Raw genomic sequence first — 21,537 nt, 5'->3', positions numbered from 1 at the left:
GAACCCTGATCAAATAATTAAATAATTTTGGCTGCCAGACCATGTGTCCGATGAAGTTGAACTTTGAAACCTGCATTCTGCATCACAACTAGATCATAACTTTGAAGTTTCATGTCGATTGATGAAGCGGTTCGAGAGAAAACATTACTTAATATTTCTTAAATCCAATATGTCTGCCAAACAATGTGACCTATCAATTATTCCTGAACAAACTTGTACACGCACGGCTTGTGAAACATTTGTGTGAGTTTTCCCCTCGATCTGTCCAGCCGTTCTGGGGAAGAAGGTTTTTTGATAGGTTTTTAGGGTAAATCCAATATGGCTGCCAAACCATGTGACCGATGATGTAATATATGTGAAGCTTTTGTTCCTCATGGTGTTTTACATATGCAATTATGACATCATAACGAAGGCACGTATGATGGCATAAAAAAAATCACACTCGTCCCCCATGAGAAGCACTTGCTATGTGCCAAGTTTCAATTTTTTTTTCCCTTCAAGCGGTTTCAGAGATTCAGAGGTCCAAATTTTTACCGTTTTTCCAACATGGCTGCCACACCACATGACCTGTGACATCATAATTACCATTTCAACATTCTACATAAGTACTCGCTCCTCTGGTGAAAATTTCGTCTCAATCTTATACGCAGTTGCGGAAAAAACACACTAAATTTCTGTGCGGATAGACAGACAGACAAACGGACCCAAACGCAATACCATCATCTCCTTTGGCGAGGGTAAATATGCTATATATCATTTTTGGCCCGAACACTTTAAAAATTAAAAAAATTATCGTATTCAGATCTGGATTCGCATCTTCACCAAAATTGAATCGTTTTGTCATGGTCACACAACCAACCTGCCCACCAAGTTTTGTCCAACTCCGTCCACAACTTTTTGTGATCTCGTGCTGCTGTATATCATTTTTTGGCCCGATCTCTCAATGGTGAAGAATCACTTAACATATTCTAGTAGTCGAATCCTGATCCAGGATTTCACTAAAATTGAATCAGTTCGTCCTTGTAACACACCGAATGTGTTCCCAAAATTTCATCCCGATCTGTCCACCACTTTTTGAGATATCCTGCACAAAGACAAACAAGCAAACAGACAGAGTTGGGTGGAAACATAAAAAAAGTGTGAAAAATAAGTTACCTCCTTCACCGAAGTTGGCAGAGGTAACAATGATCAAGCATAAATATCGTGGGGGTGGGGGGTGGGGTAAGATTGGGGTAGACATTGTGATGACGCAGAAGATTGTGAAGTGCAGGTTAACGGCAAGGAATGCCTTGCAGCAGGTGAGGGCAGGAAGAACATTTGATGAACACGAGCAGTACCCTATTACTCCAAACTCAAACCAACAGCTCAGTGGATCATCCTCAAATCTGATTGGCTAGCACTCACTCACTCACTCAACAACTGATTGATTTAATGCCCTCTCTAACTGACTGATTGAGTTGTGATTATATACAATACTAGCGGGGTATGCTTACACATCGTGTACACATCGCGTAAGCATACGAACCGAGCTTCCCCATTGTCTCAGGTCGCTCACCTGCATTTGATTGTTTTTTTTTCATGTATTTATTAGGGTATCAAGGCTGAGTAACCTAATGTTTTTATTTTGTCTATTATTATTATTATTCTTCTTCCGCCGGCAATTTTCAGGATTTTTTGCATCGAAATTCATTTTTTTGGGCAACCGTTAGTCTGATCGATACAAAATTTTCACCGTAATAGTATCTTTTTTTTTCATGGAATACTTAATTGATAATTATGATGTCGTCGGTCACGTCGTACGGGAGCCATCTTTGAAAAAACGAAAAACTTTGGACCTTTGTTAATTTCTTTTTGTTAATTTCTAATTGATAGGTCACATGATTTGGCGGCCATATTGAATTTACCCTAAAATCCGCAAACATCATCTTCTTCAGAACAACTGATCAGAATGAGGGGAAACTTCAAAAAACGTTTTCTCCAAGAATAGTGGATGTAAGTTTGATAATAAATAATTGCTCGGTCACACGGTTTGGCAGCCATATTGGATTTAAGAATAATATTAAATAATGTTTTCTCTGGAACCACTTATCCTCTCAATGCAAAACTTCGCAACTGTCATCTAATGCCATGGCTGCTTATAGGGTAAAATTATGACATCACAATTCACGTGGTTTGACGGCCATCTTGGATTTAAAAAAAAACACACCTTATCCGAGTTGCACGAAAATTAATACGCGTGATTCCCTACCTCATTAGAGGCAGAATTTGAGTTTATCATGTCATAGGTCACGTGGTTCATCGGCCATATTGGATTGAACATTTAAAAAATTAAAACTCTTCTCTGAATCGGCTTAACAGATCGAGGCAAAACCTTCCAGGTATGACTGCCTATCCATGATGTAGAAAAAGTTCTCACCTCCTTTTTGACGTAGGTCACATGGTTTGGCAGCCATATTGGATTGAAGTAAAATATTAAATAATGTTTTCTCTGGAACAGCTGCATCAATCAAGATAAAACTTCAAAGTTTTGATCTAGCAGACATGGGGAATGTGTGTTTTAAATTTCAACCTGATTGCCACAAGGTCTGGCAGCCAGAATTATTTAGTTATTTGAATATGAGAACTTTAATAGGTTTTTTTAATTGTTTTTTTTGCACAAGGCTCACTTGGCTGCATGTATTTGAGGGTACAGGAGTAGCAATTCAATTGATACCGATGATGGCCCCAGGAAAAATGGTCAACTGTGTACATAATAAATAGATGGAATGTGGCCTGTTCCTCGATCCATAACTTGTGAATCCCGTGTCGTAGAGAAAAGAAATACGAGGTGAAATCTTTGCCCATTTTCCATGTGAAAATTGCTCCAGTTCTGCAAAGTTTGACGGGGATCATTGAATATTTATGGCGAGATTTGAAGATTGCAGTCCATTAACTGGGTTCAAGTCTGGACTTTGACTGGGACACTCAAGAACATTTATTTTCCTCCGATTCAGCCACTCAGTGTGGCGATATTTTTCAGATCATTGTCCTGCTGAAATGTGAATCTCCTCCCCAGTTTCAGATTCATGACTGATACAAGCAGGTTTTCATCAAGGATTCTCCTGTACTTTTCACCGTCCATTGTCCCTTCTATCCTGACAACCTTGCCAGTCCCTGCTGATGAAAAGCAGGCCCATAACATGATGCTGTACCACCATGTTTGGTAGTGAGGATGGTGTTGATTGGGTGATGTGCAGTGTTTGGCTTGTACCAGAGTTAAAGCTTTGAATTTAGACCAAAAAGTTCAATTTTTGGCTCTTCTGACCTGAAAACTTTTCTCAACAAGCCTACAGTATCATTGAGATGCTTTTTCACAAACTCCACACGAGCTTTTAGATGTGTCATTTTCAGTAATGGCTTCCTTCTTTCCACCTGTCCATAGAGGTAAGTTTTGTGAAGGGAATGGGATAATTGTTGATTGATGAACAATGACCCCCATTTCGGACAGATAGCCTTGCAGATCTTTTAACATAATTGTTGGATTTACACTGACATCCTGAACCAGTTTCCTGAACATCCTGAACTGCTGAGTTTGGATGGTTGACCTGACCTGGGTAGAGTCTGGGTGGTATGATGCATCTTCCACTAATGGTTTACACCGTACTCAAAGGGATAATAAGTGAGTTTGCAATCTTCTTATAACCCTTTCCTGAATAATGTTTCCCAACCAATTTGTCCGACTTCTTTGGAAAGCTCCTTGGTCTTCATGTTTGCCTTGTTGGTTGATGAAGTGAGTTGCAGCTTAAAACTCCTTCGATAAGTGGTGGAGCTTGAATTTTAAAGTTAAACCACCGACTACATTCAGGTGAAACCTTGATCAACAATCGAAAATCATCGACCGAGAATTATGGAAACGGAAACAAAATGTGATAACTCTCCGTAAAAATGAGGACATAGAAAATTTTTGGAAAGGTATATTTGAAGATGAAAAATAACGCAACAAGGAAGCAGATTGGATACAACACTTGCAAAAAAACAAAAAAAAAACAACATCTACAGGACATTCACCCAATGACAATAGACGAAGACAAAATTAGAAAATGTCTCGCAAATGCCCAGGCCTGGGTGGGATTCTGAACTTCTGAACTTCTGAACTTCTGGCTAAAGCAACTACATGCTCTCGACCCTCAATACGTTTGAGTATTTAATGAAGTCACCCAAGGGGAACAGCCGATGGATAAATGGCTCACAGAAGGCAATACACTGCTAAAGCTGAAATCTGAAGAAACCCATCTACCCACCAAATATAGACCAACAACATATCAACTTTTAACATTTATAATCACTGATGCAAGTTACAACCACCTCACTCAACAAGATGCTTTAGAGGCAGAGCAGAAAGGATGCAAGAGAGGATGCTATGGAACAATAGACCGTTTATTGTTGAACTCAAAAACTGCAAACTCTGACAAACCAACTTATCCATAGTCTGGATAGATTACAAAAAAAGCCTTTGATAGTGTCTCACATTCAGGTCAGGTCAGGTCTGGGAGCATGTGCCAGAACAGCGCGTCGCTGCGTCCACTTTCCGTCGGTACTCCAGGGGCCTCCGTCTGGCCATCCCCCAGGCAGATGCCAGGCCCATCCCCATCTCCTTGAGATGGTGGTCAACCTGCTGCAACCATGAGGCACGTGGTCGGCCCACTGGCCTCCTCCACTCATGAGACTCCCTCGCTGAGAGAATCTGGTGAGCAGGATCAGCATCAGGAAAACGAGCCACATGTCCATACAGCCGCAACTGACGCTCACGGACTATGCAGGTAACAAATCTCATCCGAGTCTCTCTCAGCAACCGCTCGTTGGACACAAAATCCGACCAGCGATAGCCAAGGATTCTCCGAAGACACCTGGTACCAAAGGAATTAAGTCTCCATCTCAGATCCTTGGTCAGAGTCCAAGTCTCGCACCCATAGAGCAAGACTGGAAGTACCAAGGACCTGAAGACTCGGACTTTCGTCCTCCCGCACAGGTACCGGCAGCGCCACACCCCATGATCCAGTGAATCCATGACTCCCCAGGCCCGACCCAGACGTCTATTGACCTCTGACTCGCAGCCAGCAGAGACATGAATATCACTGCCAAGGTAAGTGAATCTCTCCACGACCTCAACATCCTCACCACAAACAGACACAGACAGGACAGCAGCATCCAAGATGTCACCGAAAGCCTGGATCTTAGTTTTGACCCAGGAAACCCGTAATCCCAGCGGCTCCGACTCTTCATTCAGCACCTCGAGGGCCCCCAAGAGGATGTCTAAAGTCTCTGCAAAGATGACTGCATCATCTGCAAAATCAAGGTCCGAGATCTTGACATTCCCAAACGATGCACCGCAACTTGATCTCTCCGACATCCTCCCTAAAATCCAGTCCATACAAGTGCTGAAAAGTGTGGGGGCAAGTACACATCCCTGACGAACTCCAGTAACAACTGGAAATAAGTCAGAGGTGGTACCACCACACTTCACAGCACTCTCAGTACCAGAGTAGAGTTCAGACATCAGATCGATCAGTTTCGGTGGCACCCCACGAAGACCAAGAATCCTCCAGAGGACATCCCGATTCACTGAATCGAACGCTTTACAGAGATCAACATAGGCTGCAAGCAGCCCCTGCCAAAACTCTCGTCTGCGTTCGGTGAGGACACAAAGGGAAAGGATACGGTCAATCGTTGACCTCTTTGGTGTAAAGCCTGACTGCTCTGGACGCTGGTGCTCAAGCAGATGGTGGCGAACCCTATCAAGAATTATCCGAGCAAAGACCTTGCCCGGCACTGAGAGCAGCGTCACCCCTCGGTAGTTGTTGCAGTCTTGGCGATCACCCTTCCCTTTCCAGAGAGGGACAACAAGGCCCCTCTTCCAGTCAGTTGGGATGAAGCCTGTGTTCCAGGCAGAGCACAAAACTGCATGCAACGACACGAGTGCAGCATTTCCACCAGCCTTGAGAAGTTCAGCATGGATGCCACAGATCCCTGGAGCTTTGCCCCGTTTCAACTGGTTCACCGCAGCCCGTGTTTCCACAAGCGATGGTGGACCACAGTTGATTCGAGGGTCAGCAACAGGGATTGTAACACCCTTGACGTCCAACTCGACAGCTGGGGGATCAGCCTGGTACAACTGCTCAAAGTAACCGGCCCAGCGGGCCTTCACTTCAGACTCCTCTGTCAAGAGCCTACCACTCTCTGCTCGAACTGTAGTGCTCCGAGGGATGGGCTTGGATGAACGTAATGCGCGAATTCCCCTGTAAGCGGGACGAGAATCACCTGTCCACAGGTGATGCTCTACCCCCTCACAGATTCCTCGCACATAGGCCTCCTTGTCCACCCTCAGTGCACGTACAGTTTTACGCCTCAGCTCCCTGAACAGCTCAGCTCTGCCATTCAGCCTGGCCCTGCGACTCTGGTCAATGGTATCCAGTGTCCCTTGAGAGACAAAATTCTTCTTTGCCCTGCGGTGAGCTCCAAGACATCCACCAGCAACATCAAAGACGGTGGTCTTGAAGGCGCTCCACAACTCTTCAGGACCCCCCAAAGCACCCAGACCCCCCAAGTGTCCACTCAGCCTGTTCGTAAACTCCTCAGCTACTCTCTCATCCCTGAGCTTGGCAACATCCAGACTCGGCTGGGATGGTACCATTCTCCAGGATTTAAGGTGCAGCTTTAGAGTTGCTACAACAAGCCTGTGGTCAGTATTGAGGAACTGAGCACTCCGGTAGACCCTGTAGTTCTGGATCATCCTCCAACGACCGTCAATGAGGACATGGTCAATCTCCTTTGCCACACCGCCAGTGTTGGAATACCAAGTCCAGCGATGAGCTTGTGGGCGCTGAAACCATGAACCAGCCACCCTAAGTCCATGACTTCTTGCAAAGTCAAGGAACTTAGTGCTATTCTGGTTCATAGCTCCTGACCCATGGGGACCAACACACACCTCATAACCATTCCTATCAGTTCCAGTCGATGCATTGAAATCCCCCAAGACTAGAAGTGTATCTCGTCTGGGGCACCGATCAACCACAGACTCGAGCGTGGCGTAGAGACCCTAAACAGAGACCAGGGAAATGACACCTAAGGAGTGACGAATCCTTAATCTCATAATACGCTCGTTGACTGGTGTTACCTCAATTATCATTGGGGTCAGCTTATTGGACACAGCTACAGCAACTCCTTGGGTATGGTAACCATCAGAGCGACCAGACCAATAGTAGGTGTAACCACCCACCATTATCTCGCCGCAATCCGGTCTCCGAACCTCAGAGAGAGCTGCAATCCCGATGTCCAAACGCTTGAGCTCAGATGATAACAGAGACAGGTGATCATCCTCTCTTAGGGATAGGACATTCCAGGCACCCACCCGAAGGGACCGCCTCAGGTTAACCCAAGGAGACCGCCGTCTGGTGGACGACACCTCAGCACCACTCCGACACACTCTCCCGCAATCTGACCCATGGATGTTACCCCGTGGTTTCCCTCCTATCAAAGATTGGGGGTCCCGAAGGCTTTGCCCCAATCCCGTCATCCGGTGAGCTGCCCTGCGAAGGGAAGCTGCACAGGAGGTACTCCCACGGAGTGGGTTTTCAGATTTTTTTGCGTTTTTGCGTTTTGCGGAATGAGGGGTTTTACGGTGGCCGGAGTGCAAATCCTGCCACCAACCTCCTAATAAAAAGTAACCCAACTGCAGGAGGACGTCCGCAGACACAGTTGGGCACTAGATATGGATGGCCGTTGGCTCACGAGGAGCTCCTCCGCCCTTTGACAGGTTTTGTTTTTAATCCTGCTGGGTGTCCATATCCAAACACCCCCCCTCACCACAAAACCTGGTGGGGGAGACGGTTTAGTCGCCGACAACCTGACCATGGAACAGGTTTGTACAGGTTTACATGGTACCTGTAGCAGGTCACAGATCGAACCTGACCTGAACCTGTCTCACATTCGTGGATTATAAAATGCATGCAAGGATACAAAATTGACCCCCGAATAGTCACACTGGTTGAGAAAGCAATGACGCTCTGGAACACAATGCTGGTACTACCTACATGGAAGGAAAGATTGGAATCCCAGGATTAAAGACATGATGTGGTATCTTACAAGGTGACAGCCTTCCCCCCCTCCTGTTTTGTCTCTCTCTGGACTCAGTGAGTGACCTCATCGGTGAACAAGAACACAGATACAATCTGACATGCAACAATAAAAAGACTGAAGAAACAAGAAAGGTAACACACCTACTGTTCATGGATGATCTAAAACTTTTCACCCCAAATGATAAGAAATTGGAAGATCAACGGAAACTCGTAAAAACAGTAATTGGAGGACATGCGAATGGAGTTTGGTCATAACAAATGTGCCAAATACACTTTTATACAAGGAAAAACAAAAAGAACAAACAGCATCTCAATCCATCAAAGTACAACGATACAGGAACGAGGAAACGAAGCCATCCTACCAATACCTTGGAATGGAAGAAGGCAGCCACGTAGTGAACAACACAAAAAAAAAATCGTAAAATAATCAGCAAAGAGTACCCACGCAGAATAAGACTAATTCTGAAGTCATCCCTCTCTCCAATTAACAAAACCAAAGATACAAACTAACTTGCAGTGCCGGTATTCCAATATAGCTGTGCAATTATAAACTGGCCACAGTTGGAGATCAACAATTTCGACACCAAAACAAGGAAAGTTCCAACTATTCACAAGATGTTCTATATAACAAAACAATGAGTTCCCAGTAATTTTTGGCCAAAATAACACACAAATGAAGAACATGACCAAATACCAAGATCTCAAAAATGAAGTGCAAAGATCCTGGAATCTGAAGAGCACCAAAATTGCAATTAGTGATTATTAGAGCAATGGGAATGATGAAGAAGAACTTTATATAAATTATCTTGACAACCATTCTTGGGAATTTTTATACGATCGAACTGCAGTTGGAAGCTGCCCGGGGCTCGATGATCCTGAAAAGAGCCCTCAGAACAAAACTTTGAGAACAACAAAACTTCACGGCTTAGTCCATGAATCATGACAACTCCCCCCCCCACCCCCACCCCCATACCAAAACTGGGGTTGATACTTCGAGAACTGGGAAGACTCCATTCCACCTTCTGAAACCCCCATATACAGATGACAAACAACAACAACAACACACACACATACACTTTTAGTAATAGATGCAAGAATCTCATATAATTTCTGATGTGGTTCCAGAACCAAACAAAAAATATGTTTATAACATGCCTCGTCGCTCCCACCTCCCCAGGCCCGAAGCCACCCTGTCGTGTGGGGGGTTGTGGAGGAATTGAAATTCAAGAGGGGGCATATCTTTTCTGTTAAACATTTATTATGTCCATCTCGTATACATGTAAGGCTCAATTAGTGTTTGTTACTTAGCGAAACAATTTTCTCATCAAGTATGTTGGTCTGTAGCATTTGTCTGTCTATCTGTCTGTCTGTTTGTTTGTCACACATTTTTTGGCCACAGTGTTTTAGCAATCGATCTGAATTTTTTTTTAATTTTTTTTGTTGTCTATGTCGGTGACCAGCCAAAGACAGCAATGCTCAATTTTGGTGAAGATCCGAATCCGGATGTGAGAATTTTTAGTCATTCTTCACCATTGAGAGATACGGCCAAAAACGATATATAGCACAATATCTCAAAAAGTTATGGATGGATTCACACAAAACTTGGTGGACAGGTTGGGATTGCCATGAGGAAGAATTTAGTCCGTTTTGATTCGAGAATTTTTCAATAATTGAGAGATGGGGATAAAACTATGTTTAGCATGACATCTCAAAAAGTTGTGGACGAGTTATGACAAAACCAGGTGGACGAATTGTTGAGGTGACGAGACCAAGCCGACTCGATTTTGGTTAAGGTCCAGATTCAGATCCGACCTATCGGTGGATGACAAAATGTAAACTAATCAGCCTGGCGGAGGATGCACTCTACCGAGTGCCGTTCCGTTTTGCGAAGTGTCACTCTATGAGTGATTTTTCATTTATTTGTTTGTTTATATCTGCTTCAGAAACTCCAAAATCTACCGAAGCAAATCCAACCAAATTTTGCAAGATGCCTAAGGGTACCCCAAGTATGATTTCTATCAGGGTAGCATTTCAGGGTAGGGGGCAAGACCCCAATTCTCTCTTTTAAATGTGTATCACATAGCACCACCCGTTAGTATTTGGTATTGCAAATCATCGTTTTTTGCTCTAGCCATATATCAGCAGCAAGGATGATTGATGAAGGGGATGGCAGCTGACTTCCAAGCAGATGGAAGATGACCTCGGGGAAATTATATAGTGAATGGAGCAGAATGTTTGTGAAGTACGTATTGTCTTTTGATTCAATCCGTCAGCAAAGCAACGGGTACTTTTGCGAGTATGATATACGCCTCAAAACAATTGGAGACGATGGTGCTTCTGCGAGAACACTTTCACAAATTTTTCCATATCTAATGCTGGAGTGCGTCTTTTTTCGAAAGCCATTAGGACCGAGTTAGCTTGGAGGAGTGTAGTCATGGACTGTCACTGTGGTCCGTCGATCCTGGTCAGTGATGAGAAGCTGGATTTGCTCACTGCCAAGCCTCGACAGAGGTTGCAGGTTTTCAATGCTCAGGAATGTTGGAGAATTTAATGATGGACCTTGGACAGCCTCGTACAACCAACCATTCTCGATGAACCTTGCCTCCATCTCTTACATGTTTGTGTCTATTATCTCAAAAAAGCATGCCTTTCATGCGTGCCTTTGGGTTGCACGACCCGTCGTGGTCCACTCCTCCACCTCCAGTAGAAATCAACACCAGCAAATCACCAAATTTACTGTCCGTACCAATCTGCTTTGAAGCATCTTCCAATCCTATCTTTTAGATAATTAGGAAATTGAAGGTGCTTCACCTCATCTCCTGCAACATCAGGAAGAAGCGAATGACATACCTGATGATCTGACCCCTTGATGACGTGCTCAGACTCAGATTTGGGCCTCGTTCCATCCTGCTTCGATTGTCATGGATAAATTTGTGACTCAATCTTCAATTCTTCACACCGAAAGTGGATGAATTTTGATGAGATGCTCTCATCCTCTTGCCTCTTTATCCGCATTACAGTGTCTCGCTCCTTGTACAGCATCTCACATTCACACTATATCCTGGGATCCTCACTCATTAAAAAGTTGGGCTCCAATACAGACACACGACACACCAAATTATAAACCCTTCCAAAAGAGCTGGTCAAATAAAATTCGACCCACTTACACCGGAGTCGATGTATTTATGATATGTAAACTGTGACGATCAAAATCGGAGCCAAAATCCACCAAAATAATAAAATACACCACCATTGAGGCATAATTCAACACCTTTTAAACCACCTTATATGTATATATATATATCTTTAAATTATGATTTCTCACAATAATGAAGTTCAGGTTTTGTACATAAGGCCATTATCCTGCCTCAGTCCATGTGAAATTCTCCAATGTTTTTTTTTCATGCAAACATTTTTTTAAATTTTTGTCAGTAAGATTTCTCTGGAAGTGAAATGATTTTTGGGGGGTAGGTGATGCCCCTTCATGCCCCTCTTCCATAGCTATAGGGCAGCACCTCACCCCCTTCCCCCCACAATCCCAACATGATTCACCCTTTGAACCCAAGCGGCCGGTTTATCAGCCGCTAATTAAAACAGCATAAATTTGAGTGGCCGGGGTCAGTAACCGGCCACCACATACTCTTGATTATCACGAGCAACTTCCTGAGCAATTCGCGGCTCCATTATATTACACCTGATCATCGGTCTGCGTGACCGCTAACAGCTCAGGAAGGGAGAGGGAGACTTTTGCTGTGCACACGATTTGGTGGTTCTCTCATCGCTTCCTGTCCCCGTCCTGCCGTGCATGCTGTGAGTCTCATTGGAACAAGCTCAAATGAGCTAAGATCCTCATCCTCTTCATGATGACGTCATAAAAACGAATATGACGTCATTGTGATGTATCAGGATTGCGATAAATTATCTGCGCTAATGCCCGACTTGATTCTCGCAAACAACATTCAAACAGCTTGCCGAGTTTCGGAGATAATGGTATAGGCAATTTCCATTAGCGGCGATATTATGACGTCAACTTTTTTATAGGAAGAATTTCCAAAATCGGAGATGGTTACTGTCTGCGCGTGGCCTTTCTGCATATACATGGCAAGTTTCACGAAGATCCAATGAAAACTCTGGGTTGTGAAACAAAAAATGTCAAAAAATAGGAATGACGTCATAAAAATTGATGTGACGTCATAGTGATGTATCATATGTGCGGTAATTCATCTCTGCTAATGCCCTGTTCGATTCCCGAAAACAGAATTCAAAAAGCTTGCCTAGTTTCGGAGATAATTTTTTTAGGCGATTTCCATTAGCGGAGATATTTTGACGTCATAAATTTTTTTCTAGGAGGAATTTTTTTTAAATCGGAGATGGTTACTGTCTGCGCGGGGAATTTTTACATATATACGCCAAGTTTCAGGAAGTTTCGATGAAAACTGTAGACTGTGTAACAAAAAAGTCCACAAGAACAACAACGTGAGTAAGACTTAGAGATCCTGCACGAGGACCTAAAAAAGTCCACAAGAACAAGCTGAAGAACAACAACGTGAGTAAGACGTAGAGATCCTCCACGAGGACCTAAAAATAAACAGAGGTGCAAGTGCGAAGGGTTTTTGCTGTGCACACTTTGTCACACATGCCAGTCGGTCCATCCTTGTGTACATGCTGTGCCATGAGTCGAAATGTGATGTCACTTGATGAGGTGTTGAGCTCAAATGAGGAAGGTATAGATGATGATGATGATGATTGATTATGGTAACGAGAGTGATTTTTGAGTCGGAGAATGACTTTAGAAATGGGGAATGTGAAACTGACAGTACTGACAATGCTGGGGAATTCCCAGAGGTGTCGGAAGGGGATGTGGCCGAGGTCGAGGGCATGGTCATGGCGGAGGACGCAGAGGCGATGGACTTCGTGCCCAGGATTGACAAGTGCCACTGCAGGGTTCAATGAATGCCAGTTTTACACCTAATGAGCAATCAGGGCCTAAAATTTTACCAAATGCAATAAATGTGGAAAGTGTTCCACTTGACTGTTTTAGTTTGTTCTGGGATGATGTTCTTTGGAATTTACTTCTCACAGAGACTAATCGCCAAGCTGAACGTGTGATTGTAGCCAAACCAAATAATTATGCAGTCTCTCCTTCATTGGTCTCTCCTGCATTGTACAACTGAGGATGATACCCAGCTTGACAAGACTGATAACATATACAAGTCCTGCCCACTGTTCAATGATTTGATTGAGAAGCTCAAGCATTCCTTTGTTCTAGATTGTGAACTTTCACTTGATGAGGGAATGATCCCCACTAAAAGCAGTCGTTCAAACAGTACATAAAGGACAAACCGATTCTTTGGGAAATCAAGACCTTTTTGTCTATTATGCGATCATGAAAATGGGTATTTCGAGAAACTGCATCAGGAACTTGGAGGAGATGTTCAATCCACTGGAGTAGCATTTGGTGATCGACGCTCAGCAGAGTTTCAGGACGAGCGACGACTGAAACGGGATGCTCACCATGATGTAGAAAAGGCCCCACATGCGAATACCAATCATCGTTGTGTTGTGTGCACAGAGAAGTACCCCAAGCAAAAGAATCCTATGGCAAAAGATGACTTGCCGAAACGTTGCAAGACAACACACTGGTGCACGTACTGTGGATAATTCTTATGTATCGGAAAGCCGGCAAATAACTGCTGGTTTCACTGGCACCGCAAACTAGAGTATTGGCGATAAACTCAAAAAATAAGAAAGCAAGACAGTCTTTGATTTGAAATATAATTTATTTTTAATAACAGGGCTAAAAAAAAACATTTTTACAGGCAGAAAACCAAAATAAAACAAATTTCAACTTTTCAGTTATTTTTTCTCCAGGGAGCCCAGGGTCAGGTCAGGTCAGGTATGTGAACACGCGCCGGAGCAGCGCGTCGCTGCGTCCGCTTTCCATCGGTACTCCAGGGGCCTCCATCTGGCCATCCCTCAGGCAGATGCCAGGCCCATTCGCATCTCCAGCCCAGAGTGGGGAGCCAAAAGTCCAAGGAGCTCAGGGTTCAAAATTTTAATTGTGAATATCACTAAATTTACCATACACATTCACAAGCCCCAGATATGTCCTTCCAATCAATGTTCAGAAGCGCCTAATCCAGATACACAGTCCATTCACTGGTAGAAATGCCTTGCACGGACTCGCATCGTCGGTAGTTTGCAATACAAGCAGTTGCCTGTTCGACGAGCTGAGAAAGTTCTCCAAGTCTTTCATTGTGCAGAGGCACAACCCTTTCTTTCTTGTACTTTTCCAATATTTTTGGCTTCTTACAGAATATTTTCAGCTTTGTGAGGTTAAAAATCTTTATCCCGGACACACAAGAAATTTTATTTCGCCCTGATCTTGGCATTTCCTGGGGTTTCTGCGGATGCACACCGAGCATTTTGGGATGGATTACATCATTTCAAAGGTCGTGTGTTGAGACCTGTTGGGAACATTGCATTGTCAAGGTCAAAGATCGTGCTGAGGAAAACACAAGCTCTACGTTGAAAACCCAGCTGTCGTGTGGATAATTTCCTCGTGGCTGAGGTTACATTCTCTAATATGTCTTGTCAACCTCCTGCTGTGTTCCGTTTTCCCTGTGCTGAGTCTTTCTCATTGTCCGCCCACTGATGTGGACGGTGCTGCGTGGGGCCGCCCAAATTTAAGAAGTCTTCCGTCCATGTCGAGGGTTCTCCAGCTGACTTTGCCAGCATGACTTACAGTGTGTCAGCCAAATTGATCCGTAATGATGTTCTTTGGAAAGTATGTAGTGCTTTCCCATGTGCCTTTGATGTTTGTGCCCACAAGTTCTCCACCTGACCTCAGCTGAAAACAGGAAATTTTTACATAATGCAACTTTACACTAAGTGCTTTAAAGTTTACTTACCGCCACCTAATTACACATTACATGACTACTTTATTCTGACAAGGATCTTGCTACAAGGGGAATCTAACCTGTGCGATCACACGGTCCATGCTAAAGTCTTCACACTATATCTATGGATACTCCCCTCCCCCATTCCATGGAATGGAATCCCTCAAACCGACAAAGCAACTGTGATTTAAAAACTCACAAACCTATCACTACAAACAACTATCTTTTTTTAAAATAACTTGGAATTTATTGAAATTAGTTATATTTTGCAAAAAGCTGTAAATATCTATTCTGAAAGATCCATTTTGATTTACTTTTTTCTTTTGCAATTTCAAATATACTCGAACCACATTCGAAAGTGTTATATTCTATTCAACAAAAATGTTTGCAACTAGAAAATTGAAAACTTTCTTCGCAGTGTGATAAGAATCCTTAATTCTTGGGATATTTCATTTGGCATGTACCTGAAAAAATTTAAATATCACTTGCAAGGAATGTTTTCTATGGTTTCTATATGACCGCTGTTTGGATGAAGTTTCCCTTTTGCCTCAGGAGAGCATGTCAGAAACAGGTGAAAAGATATTTACCGATGAGCACATGACATTCGCCACTCGATCTCTGTTTGTGGCTGGCAGTGAAACGACTTCGACAACATTACGCTGCGCATTGCTCATCATGATCACGCACCCAGATGTGCAGGGTAAGAGGCTGACATCTTTGCTTTATTGCAGACCATAAGCATTCTAATGATCAAGAACAAGAAACGGGGAAATCGTATCACTAAAGACCACTTTTTCATTGGGATGCCAGTGCGATATACAAGGTGGACCATAAAAAAGGGGCAACGTTTGATCGCGTTAAGGTTTTATTAGTATTATGACTGTGAATTTATATTTGAAGTTATAACCTTAACTTATAAGCAATTCACTGATTTCCCAACTGCCCAGATCATCAGCTGGGCACCATTTTTCATCGAGGTTTCAACCCTTTCAGTCCAGAACCTCTCCCCAAATGTGTTCCCAACCATTTCTCGGACCTGCATGGTCTGATTTTGCTCAAACTCGGGAAATGTCACAAATGCTATTGTGTGTCACATGAGCACAAAAGTTGGTTGCACATACACATAAATCTTGTAAATATGGGCTAACCCTTTAACTCCATCCAGCAAAATTACTAAAACTATGGGGGCTATGACCTTTTGTCTTTTTCTCCTTGTTTTCTGTGTGAAAGAAGTTGAAACGCTGCTTGCAAAGATGTTTCTCTGCATTCCTCTGAGATATTTGAGACGATACTAATCTTGAAATATTTTTCATGCAAACCTAATGTGAATTTCCTTTGTTGTCTTTAGAGTAAAGTAGGTCAACATGTGTTTTATCATTTTTAGCTCGCCTGTTCGAAGAACAGAGAGCTATAGCGATACCCCCAGCGTGAGCGTGAAAATGTGAAAGTTTTTGATGCAAGTTATTTTTTCCTTTCTAATGTTTTTATCTACCGCACTATATTTTATACGCCCGATATATATATATATATATATATATATATATATATATATATATATATATATATATATATATATATATATATATATATATATCGGGGCGTATTATGTGATACCGGTCGTCTGTCTGTCTGTCTGTCTGTCTGTCTGTCCGTCCGTTCCTGTCCGCACTCTAACTCCCAAAGTTTTCACCTTTAATGTTTCATATTGTGTACATAGGTACAGACCGTGGAGACGGTGTGTCGCGACATACGTTCGTCATCTAAAGTGGTTGCCATGGCAACCAGGATGCTGTTTCCCATGTAGGAGCACAATTCTGTATATACCTTATTGTTCGGGCATATATTGTGCTCACTTGCGTTCTTGTTACTGATTACAATATACAAATACATATATTGCTTTAAAATTATTTGGATCAGACCACTGCAATGCTTTATAAAAAATATTAATTATTAGACATCTTTTAAAAACGATAAATGTATAAACAGGCGAGCATTGGGTGGCTTTGACACCAACTCTGGTTACATTTACTATCGGACCCATTCTTCATGGATTTGCTATTCACGGATCCCACATATTTGTAAGTCATAAAGTGTGACAAGCTTCTACATTCGCGGTTACGTATTCGTGGGTTTTGAAATTTTTATTTTTATATTTTTTTTAAACACTTCAGGATTGGTCTCCTATATCCACCTGGGATATTGGAAATCGGCCAACATCACAGCATAACATAAATATACCCATCAGAGATGGGGAATCCCCCGCCGTTGAAACATTTTTTCAAGATGGCCACCCCAGTCGGGTTCTTCAATAGGGTTCTTCCCTTTCATGTGGTACATGTGTGACCCAAATTTCAAATCGATATGGCAAACAGTTTATGAGTTATCGCACTCACAGCTATAAATGTTGACGCCCAGCTGGCCGGACGGATGGACGACCCGGGTGACAACAATATCCCCCTTCTGTCACGTGGCGGGGGATAAAAAGGTGAAAAAAATGAATCCCCTTAACTGAAGCCCATTTAGCTTACTTCCAATCATCAGCATGGTCATGGAATCCATCATTGCAGTTGACATAAAATTATTCATTTTCTCCAACAGCCTCATCTCAGATAATAATAATCAATTCAGATTTAGACCTGGTCACTCTACCTTGGACATGCATCTTCTACTCTCCCAAAAATTGTGGAGGCTCTCAATATCAGACATGAGATCAAGGCTGTCTCTCTGGACATATCTCGAGCTTTTGATACAGTCTGGCATCCTGCCTTGCTCTGCAAGCTATCTTTATGGAATCCAAGGCCAACTCCACTTTTGGATTCCTGACTTCCTCCCCTCACATAGAAAATGTGTGCCTCTCAATGGAAGCCTTTCATCTCATCTCCCTGTCAAGGCCGCAGTACCCCAAAGCAGTGTTCTAGGCCCCATGTTTTCCGAATCTTCATCAGTGATCTCACTGACTCTGGGAAATCCTCTTTATCACTTTGCTGATGACTCCACACTCTGCTGTGACATCTCTCATCCTTCTGACAGACAGGCAGCAGCCTCTTCCCTCTCCTCAGAATTTCCCGAGTCAAAAAAGGGGGGGGGGGTATGGGGAAAAAATATACAAAGTTTTTTCGTTTTTTTTTTTAAATAGTGACTTTTGGGACAAATAAAAGAAGAAAAAAAACAGAGAAAATATTTTTTGGAAAAAAATAGCAAGTTTTGGAACAAAAATTATTTTAAATAGCGAGTTTTGGAACAAAAATATAAAGGTAAAAATGTTTAAATAGCCAGTTTTGAACAAAAAAAATAGGAAATAAATCGGAGAAAAATATATTTTAAAGAAGCAATTTTTGAACAAAACAAATACAGAGATTATAGCAACCACTTTGGTGTAAAACAAAGAAAGTACAGGACAGTCATGAAAAAATAGCAACCAATTTGGTGTAAATCAACAAAGTATCGATAAAATAGCACTGTAACCACCAAACTCTCCAAAATAAGAAAGGAAACCTATCTTTTTTACTATTTTGGGGAAAAAATAGTTTTTAAATAGCACTGAAATACCAAAAATATCCAAAAAATAAGGGGAAAAAATATTTTTGCTTGCTGCAAATCGATTAGGGTTGGACAAAATCACAAACTGGTCAAACATAATTTTCCTTACGTATCCATATTTTTCACTCTTTGCATTCTCCCTTACCTCTCATCAGTATCCCTTGTTTGTCCATCTATTCTACTTTTTTCCTCCGCCCTGATGTTGGTGTTTCTTTGTGATGTTGTGTCCTGATTTGTTGTGTATGATCGCTCTTCCATGAGCCTAGCTAGACCATGTATAAAAAAAGTCATTGCAAGGAATAATGAAGGAAGGCATTGAGCTTTTTCCTTTTAAAATACTACTTTTCCAGGCACTTGATGAAAATGATCAAGAAAGATGGGATGAATCTAGTAACCACTTTTCTAAATCACTAGATAAGGAACACCTCGGTATCGATGACATCATTTTCTCTTTAGCGTGTGTGGAAGATAAAAAATAATTATATTCATGTGTTCTCAATTATATTCACTTGTTGCTGGGACTTTTTAAAATTGAACACTATATAATAAGGTCTTAATTTTGTACTGGAGTCAAATGACTGTCAGTAAAATCTCCCCCTTCTGGCAGTCTTTTTGACCTCCATAGTGATATAGATATATATATACAAGTAAAGTAGAATTGTATCTTACTAAATCTTATGTGCTTTTATCTCACTGAAATACATATAACCAAGACGAAGTATCTCCAATGTTTAAATGGAACTGCCCAGCTGCTGAAGAGAAGAACACCTTGCTGCCGCCTCATTGTCCAGAAGAAATTAAATAACTTCGGAAGGCTTCTGCAACAGACGCCTTGCTATCTAAGGAAAATGACCACATGCCGGAGACCGGGGGTCGATTCTCCGGAGACCACATGCCGGAGCCAAAATGGTTCCCCCTGGTGTCTGTGCGTGCGTGCGTGCGTGCGCGCGCTTTCTCAGAGGTGGATGGGAAACTTAAGCTCAAATTCAATTGCAAAGATATTTGCACACAAAATAATTTAATTTGAAACTAATTAAATAATGCAACTATCACAGAACATGATTATATGAGCTGAAAGAGAAGAGCAGTACTTAAGTGTCCATCATAGACAAGCCCTTCAGCTCGTTCACATTTTAGCAACTGACGGTGCATGCTCCTCTTCACTTTTTTGTATCGTGAAAAAGAACATGCACAGTCATGAGATGATGAATAAACAGAATTGCAGATCTTGGGGATTGGAAAAGTCACAAGTACATGAATAAGCTTCAGTTCACACTGCAAAAATCACCCTCTGCTGTGGATCATGTTCGTCACAAATCTACGGTCCATTTTTTTTTTGAAGACTCCACTGTCGGAAAGCCAGTTCCTGTGACATCAGATCGTTCTCTTCACACATGAAAGACTTGGCTCTGAAACAAGGTGAGAAAAAAAATGAATATCTGTGGTGTCAACAACATTGAGCCACATCCCACACCGCTAATGAAAGTCTCACTTGGCTGAGTGAGAAATGTCCTAATTGCCTTATCAGTCACAGAACTGAATTTCTGTGCTCCCCCAGATCCCCCCACTTATCACCGCAGGATTTTTTTGTTTTTTTAATGGGGACGAGTCAAATGGAGAGAGTTTCAGTTGAAGTTAAGCGCATAATTGCTGATTTTAAATATGCAGTTATTCAGATTATCTGTAGAGTTACACAATAAATCCTATAGAAAGTGATGTGTAACCTGTTTCTGTGGATAAGAAAATGTATAGAACGGATGGCAGGTTATATAGAGCACTTGGTTCAAGTATTTTAACTTGAGGATTGTACAAATATTGCACATTCAAAAATTCTTTCACATTTGTCACTGGTATCGAGTTATGATTTTCTTTGCGTTAGTTACCTTTTTAGGGCCCACTCTGCACAAAGTGCTTTCCAATATAAAGGTCTTCTTATTCCAAATACCCAAATGTGTGAATGTGAACTGATCGACAATTACGCATATTAATGGAGCGTTTCCCATGGCATTCAACATGTGGCAACAGTCTACGTCATGTGATGTGTCATTGGCGGTGTTGTACATGCAGTAAGTACTTGTACAATGTAAAACGGCTGTTCTTGGCATGCAAGATCAATGCATTATCATCAAACTTTTGCATCTAAGTACGCAAACTTTTGTGGAAATTAATCACTAGCTGGTTACAATGAGTGGATGTGAAAAACATTTGTAGTTGGGTGTGAAACTTTAAAGAGGGAGGTAAAAGCAGCGAACGTACACATGGAGGTGTCGTATGGAGGTGTCGTACACATGACTGTAGATTGGAAGAATTACCTTTTTCTATATCTGTCTTTGTTTATCCTTGTATATTCTTGTAACAGACAATTGATGAAGCCACACTGCTAAACCGATTGAAAGACCAATCTCATCAAGCATGAAATAATGTCTCCACCACCTTTTTTAGCACGGGTACAGGCTGAGATAGACCTAGTGTTGGGTGTACGAGCTCCAACAATGGCAGACCGAGAGAACCTTCCTTACACCAACGCGGTCATCCACGAGATACAGAGATTCTCCGACATCATCCCTCTGAATATCCCACATGCCACAACCACGGACGTTGAGTTAAATGGTTTCCTCCTCCCCAAGGTGTGTTTTTCATAGAGAAGTTTTGTAAGCAATTCTTTCTTTCCGCTTTTTATTGCTACAAGGTGTGTGCACAGTGGCATCAAATGATGCTTCAATAAATTTCACATGACAACCATTGTTCAGGGGCTCTGTGGTTAATTTTCAGGTATCTGTGCCCTGAACATTTGTCCTTTTGGAAGAAGTATAATATCAGTCCAATAAAGATAATTAAATATAAACCATTTTATCAGTGGATTAAAGGTAACCTCCCAAGTCGAAATCACATGCTCACATCTGTTCCTTGAGCTGACAGGATACCTCCAGAAGTAGTTTACTTGACATTGAAGTGTTAGGCTGAGTATGATTCCTGATCCAGCA

General features: G+C 42.2%; 1 protein-coding gene across 2 annotated transcripts in view; it reads left to right on the top strand.

Moving 5' to 3' along the window:
• LOC147021162 (cytochrome P450 2F2-like) overlaps positions 1–21,537 on the top strand; it is a 53,957-nt gene that overhangs the window by 25,632 nt on the left and 6,788 nt on the right. For both annotated transcript variants that reach the window (XM_085891006.1, XM_085891007.1), the window contains 2 exons: positions 15,566–15,713; positions 20,996–21,180. In XM_085891006.1, the coding sequence (XP_085747132.1) occupies positions 15,566–15,713; positions 20,996–21,180 (333 nt within the window). The remainder of the gene's footprint in view (positions 1–15,565; positions 15,714–20,995; positions 21,181–21,537) is intronic.

This window comes from Eptatretus burgeri, chromosome 8 (assembly GCF_056783735.1).
Source record: "Eptatretus burgeri isolate ZD-2024b chromosome 8, Ebu_testis_v1, whole genome shotgun sequence".
NCBI lineage: Eukaryota > Metazoa > Chordata > Myxini > Myxiniformes > Myxinidae > Eptatretus > Eptatretus burgeri.
This window is presented reverse-complemented; position numbering and strand designations above follow the sequence as displayed.